At 31.3% G+C, this 12,372-nt stretch overlaps 1 protein-coding gene across 1 annotated transcript; it reads left to right on the forward strand.

Moving 5' to 3' along the window:
* LOC149783410 (uncharacterized) lies at positions 1 to 11,728 on the forward strand. Its single transcript, XM_089933107.1, has 5 exons — positions 1 to 103; positions 3,958 to 4,093; positions 4,607 to 4,698; positions 9,425 to 9,488; positions 11,426 to 11,728. The coding sequence occupies exons 1-4, from the start codon at positions 43 to 45 to the stop codon at positions 9,457 to 9,459; spliced, it is 324 nt and encodes a 107-aa protein (XP_089789233.1). The 5' UTR covers positions 1 to 42; the 3' UTR covers positions 9,460 to 9,488; positions 11,426 to 11,728.
* Positions 11,729 to 12,372: the final 644 nt, after the last annotated feature.

Below are 12,372 nucleotides of genomic sequence, written 5' to 3' on the forward strand. Positions count from 1 at the left end.
CCCTCGGCAGCTCAGACTCGAGATTGAATTTCATTTATCACGATGAAGGTTGTAGTCTTTTGTTTGCTGCTTGTCTTTCTGCTAGCGGTCATTTTCCCCAGAGGTATTTATTCGTTCGTTGTTTTGCCTTGTTAATATTATATGTAATTTAAACATATTGCACATCATATTTATAATTATAGATCTGTTATATACCATTACAATTATATTTCTTTCTTGGTCTACATTTCATGTATAACGTATCAAACCAAGAGATCTAAGCTAGATAAATCTTTAATGACCATGTTTCGAATGACGTTATGCAACATTAGAAAGTCTAAATTTGACAGATTCATTGTATAATCAATAGAACACGGACTCTCAAAGATGTGTACGATTTGTAATTTAAAACAACTCAATCATTTTAATATGGATAGAATACTTACGTTTGTGCAGTGCATTTCAAATACAGCAACTGTGTAATATATATATATATATATATATATATATATATATATATATATATATATATATATATATATATATATATATATATATATATATATATATATATATATATATATATTCTACTATTAAATATAATAAATAATTTCATATAAAACAATGTTCTTCATAAGAAAGTTAGATAGCTCGTGTTCCTCATTGAACAATTAAAATGTAGTATTTCCATGGCGATCTCTTGATGTATTGTTTCATTCGCGGATAATATCAGCATTCTACACTTATCAAATGCTTATTTGAAGCTAAAGAACCTAAGTTATATTTATTTAAAATACAATTCATTTTTGTTGGTAAATATATGTAAATCCTTACAGAAAATGGTTGATACCCTGACTGCCTAAATCAATGCATATAAAACATAACTGAGGAGGACTCAAATGTAAATGATCAGATGATCATTTTATTCGAGAGAGAGAGAGTGAGATGATGATGATGATGATGATGAGCCAAAAATGTTATTCTAAATGTTGAGGATATGACTTTAAATATCAATCTAATACAGTCTTTAATGAAACTGGTTTCCTAGTGTATGAGAATGCAATGAATGTCTTCTAGTACGATTTGATTTTTCATTAATCTTTTAGAAGCTTGCCATGCATAATTGCATTATCCCATAACAATTTATAAAAATCAGAAAGGGAACATAGTTGTATGTCATGCACAATAATGTAGAATTTCACCCTACCATAGTAAGTTGATGGACATTTCACATGTCAATAAGCCTGTCTCTGCTCCTAATATATCTAGATGTTTTGATGTAGCCTTAGGTTGAATAATATTAAGTTCACGGTCACTTTGAATAACTTATGGAAATTGAACTGAATGATTTAAAACGGAGAAAGGTTACACATTTTAATTCATTTTAATTTTTTTTTAACGGTCTTCAGTCTTAATATAACTATTATTTCCAGAAAATGAATAATGGTTCATCCAAAGTATATTAACTGATAATGGATAATGTTGCATATAATTCCAATCGAAGCGAACTTTTTATTATTGAAATAAGTATAGAACCGGAATGGCGGTTAAACAAAACCATACATTATGCACGTGATACGCTTCAAGATGGTTAATAACTGTTGAAGGCTACTGTATTTGTTTGAATCAGTTTAATGAGTAGCGAACACAATAGAGATAACAAACAATATAGAGTAAACATGGATTGATATCAAATATGCTTGGGAATAATGTATGGAACTTTGAAACGGTTTTAACCTAACACATAAATAACTAATATTAACAACTGTTGAATGTCTAAGGAAACCTGGATGAAGGATGTTTGTTAACCGTTAACCGAAATCACGTAAGAAGTAAATCAATTTATATGATGCATGACTGATATGAATTTTACCTTTGGCTATAAAATTAATCAGTCAGTTATTTAGTGTTTTGATGGGTTTTGAAAAGATTGCCTTTTTGTAAAGAAGATAGTGTCAGTTTTTCATAGTGCATTAGACTAAACAAGGTTATTGGGTGTTATACATATTTAATGAACCATCAGTAATTAATGATTTACATAATGATTGTACATTATACCATGTCTTGTCACTTACCTCATTTTAACCAGTCATTCCAGATTCTAAAAATATCCAGTTTTAGATAAGAATAAAATACAACAACAAAAATGTTAAATTTTGTCCTATTTTCTATTCTTCTCACTTTGTTTATAGTCCGATATGCAGTTCATAGATTATGAAAGGTATTTTGTGTCGAATCAATCACAAATAAAACAAATTTACGTACAGATGTATCTGAATGGATGCTGTCTGTTTCTGATGTACTGCTTGTTAGGCCCAGTATGCGTTGAATATATGCATGTTATCTTTGATCTCAAATTCGTTAAATTATAGTTTGATGCAGAATATGTTTGAGCTAGTATAGTGTGGTTTCAGGAAGATATTAATGATGTGGATTATCCAGTGTACTAATTATCTAAAAATATATTAATGCACGAGAGAAATGTTTCCAAAAATCGGGAAGAATTGTTTAGGCTTTGCTATTGACTATGCAACACTTCGAAGTAAGTATTACTTCTGCTCCTTCTCCGATCATTGAATTTAGTGATTCCAACCCCTTGCTTCGACTGAGATGACTAAAGTTGAAAATAACAGTCTTTGTAGTAGGAGTTCGATATTGCAGGGACACACTGTTAACATTGTCACGTCAAGGGAAACTAATCAATATAATAGTATTTGCACGTTAACTTGGTTGGACATCTTACAATGTTTCTTGCATAATTTGGGTCATCTTATGCAAATATATATCAAGTGCACATTTGACAAATAGTGAATAAAATGAAACGAAAGCTTTATTGCGCGAAAGATTACATTTTCTTGGGGGGTGTTATGCATATGTTATTTGCGTTGTGTGTTAGCTTGAACATTCAATATATGCTATGAATAATTGTATTTGGACGTGTCATTTTCCAATATGAAGTTCGTGTTCTAGATGATCCGAACTCACGAAATACCGGATCAACCTGTTGTCTACAATATTTAATACTAAAATGTTAGAAAAGGAACGCCTTATTATAACTAGGGCTTTATCTTGTAAACGTTTGGAGCTTTCCAGAATGAAACATTTCCATTTGGTTTTTGTTCTAACATGCAAATTGAGACCCAACTGCAAAAAGGGGACTAAATCATTTCATGTAGCAAGACATATTTTATTCGCGCTGTACGTTCTGAGCTGAGACACTTGTATTGTTGTTTTGTCCATTATTTCATTGATGTTCGAATGTATGTATTCAATTTGACTCAAGTTATTCTTACCTGGAAAACTACAGTGATCATTTTGAAGTAGATTAGTGATTTCTAGTGAAATTCAAACAATGATAAATTCGTGGATTGTATCATTGTGATTCAATTGAACAAAGTTGGCTCAGCATTACGTCGAATATCATCTCAGTCACATCAATACTCCTAGGATTGAATATAGTTTGTAATACCACTAAAATGTATTCGAAATTTTAATCATTATATATTGTGGTAGAAATGTTAGGACTCTTCATAACACATTTCGCAATGTCTTACAGTTTCCACTTTGTATTATTGATAAACAAACTATTTATTTTTAAAATCTGGGAATGTCCACTTCTTACAAGTAATATTTCTCCAATTACCTAACTTACTCTGTCATTCAAAATGTAAATGATTCACAATGCAATAAGTGTAATAAGGTGAAAAAGGTTTATTGATATTGATTAAGCAAAAGACAGTAATGTAGTGGTAGAGTGACTCGTGCTAGTGATGAGAATGATGTTGTACCTAGGACTTCTACATAATTATGGCATCAGCTAATTTCATTTCGATTCATGAAATAGATTTGATTCAGGTAATTTGAGCATAGCTATGTATCCTGTTTTCATTTTGACACATATTTTCACGCCAAATTACAATGTTAGTGACGTGTTTTCCTTTTGCAAAAAGCTTCAATATCCATGATTTCTTTTTTCAGGCACCGATTGTTCCAACACTTTTAGGTCGACAAGGATATCACGTTCATTTTCGGACGATGAATGGGATGCATACGAAAAATCATTCCTCATTTCTGACACGAACAAAGACTTTCATCTTAACAAAGAAGAGTTCAGGTAAGAACTCATCTGACGATCTATTCTTTACAAACATATGGTATCCTACGATTTCCCTTTGATGTTACAACTATTTCCTTTGGAATGATCTATTATTATTACTATGTAAATTCGGTTTGCCTATATACGTTAACCAATATATAATATTACACTGAGTGTAACCGATTATTTCAGCCGTGGTATCAAAATGCGGGAAGATTGTTTCAACTGTTACGTTCATACTGTCGTGCTTGATACTATTGTATTAGTACCATAGGTAACAGTAGGTGTAGTTGAGGAGATAGAAAAAAAAAACAAAAAAAAAAACATTTATTTCATCAACTGTATGTAGCATATTTTACGTAAATGAACTCGAAATAATATGGATTATGAACATCATCTAATTATTCATTCATAACTATATATCATCTGTCAGTTTTGGAACCTACTAGCAACAGACGACTATGCAAATCATCATTAGTTTTACATGTGACCCGATGAAAACAATTCTAAAGATCTGTACCTTTTTTGAAGGGCTGCCGTATCGGGTAGTATTGTCGCTGAGAAAATAGAAGAGGTATTTGATCATTTTGATTTTGATGGAGATGGTCTGATATCATTTCTAGGTAATGTATTAATAGTTTCTTGTTGCATAGACCACACTATTGCTACTACTACTATTGCCTCCACTACTGCTACTGCTAATACCATTACTAATACTACTACTACTACTACTACTACTAATAATAATAACTTTTCATTAGGAGAATTGCATTGTATTGTGTTCAGGACAATAGTAACAATTTGCTCTAGTTCGTTTATCTTGTCACCAAACAAAGCACATGAATCATACCATGACCATATGTATACACAATAACCATAAAACATGCCTTCATTCTAATTCGATTGACTTATGTCACTGAAAGTCATTCTTTTTATCATTGTTGACATTTATTGTTTTGAACTGGTACTTATGATAATTATTCCTGTTTTGGTTTTTAATTCAAACCTTACATGTATAGTGCATATTACCAAGAAGGTCCAATTCAGAGCAAAACGCATCGCAAAGGAAATATACGCTTAAAATATGACTATCAGCAAATAGTTCCAAGGTGTTTGTCTATCGGCGGATTATAATGGCGGACGAAGAACACATACACGTTTTAGTTCTTAAAAAGAAATAAAAAACAAAAAATACATCTCAGTTTGGGTAAGTTTCAAGACGTCATTCCTGTAGAGTAAAGCTTGGCTTGCCATGTGTCTTCGATCCATTCGTTAATTAGACCCTTGACTTATACATCATGCGAAAGCAATATTTTGTTTTGTTACAATAGTTTGATTCCGAATAATTGTTTGCTTTATCTCATACGATGCTTTAATTTAAATGTTGCACCCTCAGTTGCTACAACACAATCCTCATCTCAGCTTCTTATCGTTCTTACACGTTATTTATTTCTAGTATTAATGATCTCTAAATTGTATCTTTAACAGTTGAATATGTCTGTAACATGGAAATTTCTTTCTGTACGCGTGATGTAACACAACTAAACTTTTTCCATGATTATAGAGTAAACCGTAAGATAATATTATTAAACATTATATTGATTCTAAATTCAGGACATTGAATGGCCTTTTCAAATTATTATGCCCACCATATGTTTATCGGTTTGGTGCGATACCATATGTTTAAAGATACCTAAACCTGTTACAGTTGAGGTACATTTCCTTTTGAGAATATAAGGTTTTCCAGACAATATTATTGTGACATAGTACAAACAAAGATGCATGTTTACAACATATTTAACGTTTCTTAGCTCCTTTATCAAGAAATCAATGTTTCAGTTTTAGTTAGGTCTACCTTGAGATAAAATGTTTTAACGATTCGTTTAAATTGTAAAGTGCTCATTCAATTTAGAACTAAATCAATATTTTGGGATTAATATGGATTCATCCGAAGTCATTTTGGATTATATCTCAGTAGTCCATCGATAGCGCTGACTCTATGGCACAATAAAATAATACCGACATTTTAGTACAATCTATACTGGATTTCATTTTTAAATTTCTATACCTTTGGACATGTGACAACACTTTTCGGATAATTTGTGATTTAATTGAATACTTTTATGTGAGGTTTTCATCTTACACTTTCAGTTCTAAGGAAATTTTTTCTAAATATTTTTATTGATATTGTAGTTTTTGGTTTTTCTCGACACTTAGTGTTAAAATAATTTTGCAAATCTAGTCGAGGTCAGAGGACATTATACAGGTCAGTATGTCAAAATCACAAAAAGCTAAGTAAAGGTCATATCTTGAGTTTGCCCGAAGTGGATAGCAACTCTCCATTTGAACAATGATACTTCTCTTGAACCTTGAGGTACTTTACAAGACATGTTATTGATTGATGTGGACAAATGTATCTAATAACGTTAGAAAGCCAAAATAGAAAAAGAATGATATGCATTTGAGTGCGAGAAAAACAATAACACTTTTAAATTGTCGAAAAGAGGTTACGAGGAAATCCTGTAGTTGTTAATGTTTTGTTGTCGATATTTTTGATTTAACTGTGCTTATCGTATATGTTCTAATGACGCCGGAATAAACCATACATCTGTTATGATGAGGCTTGAGTTAAAAAATATAAAGATTTCATTTTTGTTTTGTCGACGATTCATTATATGTAATGCCATATAGTTCTCGTATGACAGCATATAAGCGATATTTGTAGATAAATTACCTGTATTATTATCGATGTATTGTTCTTAGACGTGCATGTATTATCATGTGTCATATATCTATACAATTTTTTCAAACAATGAAAATAATAATATTTAATTGTATGTCCTGGATTCATGTACTTGGATGTCCAGGATAGTAACTTGTTATGATTCCATATTCTATACAATAAACATTTTTCAATTTAAACTCGAGGTTTCCTGTATAAAACAGCAAAACACGTAGGTTTGCCATTCCATCACCTGCAGTAAATTATGATCTAATAGAGAGGTTACCTAAAACTCATTGCTTTATATATACAACATCTTTTGCATCAAATGTGGAATCAAGTTTTTAGTAGTTATTCATGTTTTCAAGTTACTATTCACTGGAATTACAAACAGATCAATAATCAAGGACATGGACATTAATCTGGAATTAAATATAATTCAGACACTGACATCATGGATTATATTCATAACATATATCAATATATATATGACACATCACTAATCTCCAAACGATTGGTGCATTATCCCATACTAGCCCTCCAAATTATCATTACCATAGTGCCGGTTTAAACACAGCTGGAATTTAATAAGAATTTAATTCATTAGGACTTGAGATTTAACTTTCTGGAATATTTTGTATTTAATTCACAATACTGTAAGTTGTTTTATATGAAACTTCAATTAGTATTATAGGCAAATATATTATTTGTTGAATGGTACAAAACTTGCTTAGCTTTTATTGTTATGTTACTTTTAAAATACTACATGCATGCAGGTATGTATGTATGTATGTATGCATGTATGTATGTATGTATGTATGTATGTATGTATGTATGTATGTATGTATGTATGTATGTAAATATGTATGTATATATGTAGTTATGTATGTATGTATCTATGCATGTATGTATGTATGTATGTATGTATGTATGTATGTATGTATGTATGTACGTAGTTATGTATGTAGTTATGTATCTATGCATGTATGCATGCATGCATGCATGTATGTATGTATGTATGCATGTATCTATGTATGTATGTATGTATGTATGTATGTATGTATCTATGTATATAAATATGTATGTATGTATGTAGTTATGTATGTATGTATCTATGCATGAATGTATGTATGTATGTATGTATGTATGTACGTAGTTATGTATGTAGTTATGTATGTATGCATGTATGCATGCATGCATGCATGTATGTATGTATGTATGTATGTATGCATGTATGCATGTATGTATGTATGTATGTATGTATGTACGCATGCATGCATGTATATATGTATTTATAAGTGCGTTGGTACGTGAATACATGCATGTATGTATGTATCAATTACTATATCTGTATACGTATATATGTATGTACCATTTACATACCCCGATTCTAAAACGTTAGATTTATACTATATTGCACATTACAAGCACATATTACTACCCATTGATAATGAACGTTTTCATATTCCATTGAATACCAATAAATATTACATTTTCATTTGATTTACTCCTTATAAAGATGTTTTTGTGTACACTTTTATAAGTATACATGCAACGTCTGCGCAACGACAATATGAAGTTATATTAAATTAGGACACCGTGAATTATCGATGCAATTATTCTATGAGCAGATTCTTTAATGTGCAAATTAAATATCCTTTATAACACAATATTTTACTGGCTTTTGACATGTCTGCTTTTCCATGAAAATGCATTTAAATGAAGATATATGTAAATATGGGTTTCATTACCAATCATGTTATATACTTTTAGGTACAGAACTTTATTTTCACAAATAAGATTCCAATGTATTATATTTAAAATCGAAATGCCAGTTCATATATGATCGTTACATGCTGATAAATTGCAAATGCTTTTATTGTCATAGATATAATTGTCAAGGCCTTTATAAAATGTATTACATTTTTGGGACAGATACTTAACGGATCAATAATATTATTCATAATTATAATTCATTCATTGGATAAATTTCTATACTACTCACCAGTCATTTGCCAAGTTCTCGCCTATTCAAATATGCAGTCTTCCATGAACTGGCATTTCCTCGTATCGAAGTTTGCATCATATGAAGGTTTAATTTCTGCTAGTACAATGCGACTTTAGTTTTGTTTATTTCCATTTCGTCTAATTGCGATGAGAAATAATCGCGTGGCAAGAGGTTGTTGAAGAAGGGAATTTGTTACAGACTGAGGGTGCTCATTTATTATTTGTGAATGACCAAGTTTGAAGTTATGCTTTAGGAATATCCACATCTAGTTGACAAAGCTTGTTTGAATCTTAGGGTTCATTTCATTAACATGAATTCTCTAATTTTAAAATTCTTATGCAGTTAAAAAGATTTAGAGCGAAAAAGTCTTAATAATAATGCTTATTATTAAATATCTGATTTAGATGAAATTTATATTTTGTATTGGTCCCGCTTGTTATAAGGATAATTTGTGTATTGATTTTTACCAGGCAAGATGTAATGATCACGGTGATATACAAAATAGGTACTTCCTTGAGTTTGAAACAAACAATTTCAGTTTCAAGTGTGTCTTGCTGGGAGAAGATTTGACAACAATGCCCGTGATCATGAATTAATGTATTTTGATATTGTTCTTCAGACTTAAAAAAACTGCACCAGCCCAAAGTAAAATAGCTGTTGGAGGTTAACTCAGATTACAAGGAGTAAGTATTGACCAATATCAATGAGTTATAGAATCTAGTATATTTTAGCAACCGTTCTCTCTTTCAATCTCTCTCCATCTATTTTCTGTTCTCTAAAATTATGAAAGGCACAGTGTAAATCGACTTCACCAAATATACATAAATTAATTCGAGGCGTGGAATGAGGTCGACAATCGAATGTATGCATCCTCGGCGACATAATCACAGGCTTGATAAACTAAAAGGATACTAGCTACGTGTAATTCAAAGCGACCAAATCGTTTGCTCCGAAATATTGACATTGAATAAACATATACTAGATGTAAATACGTTTCAACACCTATCTTCAAAATGAAAGGTATAATAATTGAAAATAGATAATAAATGTTGTGGGACGTCTTTTATATGTTATGTCCTGATTTCAATATTTCAGTTCTCATTATGTTGATTCAGTTTGTTACAAGTTAATGAAACGCCTTATGGATCAACGATTTGAAAAATATCTGCCGCACTGACCTCAAATCCATTCTTAAAACTGTATTATGCATATAGATCTATGAACATCAGTGTTGGAGAAGAATGACAAATAATCTGTAAACCTCTGACTCGACAACATTGTACCAAATGTCGTCTCAAGCTCCAAAGTCTGTCAAAGAACAAATTTAAAATGTACAAGCCAAACGCAAACAACAAATAAAACAATAGGTATTGTTCTTCTTATCTTTTGTTTAAACTCGGCAGATGCTTTCTAATTACTTTGAACAATTAGTTCATTTAAAAAGGACCAGATAATGATACAACATAAAATAATATCGTACATACATACATAAGTACGTAGGTACCTACCTATCAACCTACATCAATCAATCAATCCATAAATCCGGTGTCAAATTGTTTGGAGTCGGAGGTCGCAGATTCGAACCCCGGCTGATTCGTATCAAAGATTGGGACTAATACCTGTGTTGCTAGGCGCTGCACTTTATGACATTAACATTATTTCTGGTATTACTGATGTGAAGATAATGTGGTGAGGTGTGACATCACGCGTTATATCTGCGACATGAAAAGTCAGTGATAATCATCATTATAAACTGCAACACTGCAAACATCTTGGCGATATGACTAAAAATGTTAATGCTTCGAAGAAACTCCAAAACAGTCACATATATACCCTCAACGATAGATGGAAAATTAGCCGTCTATGTCATTAACATTATAATCAAATAAATAGTGAAGATTCATACATAATCGTAGGTAGGATATGTTAGGCACAACTGGACAGAGCCGTATGCATGTTTGGTAAGTGTTTAAATGACATAAATGCCATCAGAATGCTAGATGTGACAAGGATCACGTCAGACACGTATGCTTATCGTTGAAACAAATAGATCATAACCACAAAATACATGTTGAACAACAGTTTAGTTTCTTTCTCCTAACCCAGCAGAACCAATACACAAGCTGCAGAGATGACACAAATACAAAAAAAACACACTCGCACACGCACACACGCACAGACACACACACACACAGACACACACACACACACATCTATATATATATATATATATATATATATATATATATATATATATATATATATATATATATATATATATATATATACGTGTGAGTGTGTGTGTGTTTGTGTGTGTGTGTGTGAATTGTATATTGATTGTGATATCCATGTTATACATTATGTCAGTTTCTTTGTATCTGTCCAACACAGTGTTTAAAAATGTCGGCTTGCAAGATAGAAACAGACAGTCACACAGACACAGGGAGGGTAAGGACAGACAGGCATAGTGATATTCTGACATTTGACCTCATTGATTAAGGAGCAAAGTTTATTTCATTCAAACAGTACAATTTGGTGCATTCTCGGTGTCTCGAAAATACAGCCTTGGAACAAACCGACCCACAAACAATCACTACATGCATTTATGTCTTTATTTTAGGTATTATCCAAGATCGATGGGTATAAAAAGCTGGCATTACGTCTCTTCGGCGATGCACATTTAGAAATTAAACACGTTAGGTGGATTATTTATGGATCATCGTTTCAAAGAAGTGTCATCAATTTTATTTAACAAATTACGTACCTATTTCATTGTATTCGTATTTCGTTGGGATTTCTTATTCCATCTATTACGTTCTCTTTAAAAAAAAAAACTGATTTTTTTTTTCTAATCAAGATCACACACATGCCAGCAGTAAAGTATATTATTAGAAACATCTCATGTTTTGTTCATACTATTAAATTCGTGTAAAATGTTCAGTAAAAGATTGAAATAATTGCTTGTTTTGGTTGTATTATTCCTATTGCACCATAACACATACTACGCATGTTTTGAATTATATAATGAAACGGTCCTTGTGTGTACTGCATATATAAAGGTTGTTAATATTCGCTTGCATGATCTGCATAAGGTTTATATAGATAAAATGTTTTCTATGTGATGCATGAATCGTAATGGTATGCGATATATATGTTATAATAGTTGTTATCTTCAAATACAATAAGTATTAATCTTAGCAGTTATGAATTCGAGAGTATCGTTTCAATTGACCTTTGTCGAGCACAGTGTGAAAGTAAATACTTTATTCACCTCTTACAGTGACCGATTTTAATTTCTTGGTTGATGACAGAATTGTAATCTTTGTATTGCTTGTTGCTCAGCATAAAGTCTATGATAAAGATACATATGGATAAGTAAGATCAGATATTACTTGGAATAGTTTCTGTAATAATACATATGATCAGGCATTTAGAAACAAATTCAAAGCATCACGTTTCTATTGAGAGTATACCAGGTATGCTTTCTTTCCCCAACTCAACACTTGTGTCATAAATTGGAAATAATGTGCAAGTTGTTCCATAATGCTAAAAATTTTTAGCAATGGT

Source organism: Sinohyriopsis cumingii, chromosome 14 (assembly GCF_028554795.1).
Source record: "Sinohyriopsis cumingii isolate HCF-2022 chromosome 14, ASM2855479v2, whole genome shotgun sequence".
In the NCBI taxonomy this organism is placed as follows: Eukaryota; Metazoa; Mollusca; class Bivalvia; order Unionida; family Unionidae; genus Sinohyriopsis; species Sinohyriopsis cumingii.

Coding starts and splice junctions, on each gene's coding strand:
- LOC149783410 (XM_089933107.1), top strand. CDS start 43: ATGAAGGTTGTAGTCTTTTGTTTGCTGCTTGTCTTTCTGCTAGCGGTC. Junction 104..3,957: donor AGCGGTCATTTTCCCCAGAG/GTATTTATTCGT, acceptor TTCTTTTTTCAG/GCACCGATTGTTCCAACACT. Junction 4,699..9,424: donor TGGTCTGATATCATTTCTAG/GTAATGTATTAA, acceptor ATTGTTCTTCAG/ACTTAAAAAAACTGCACCAG.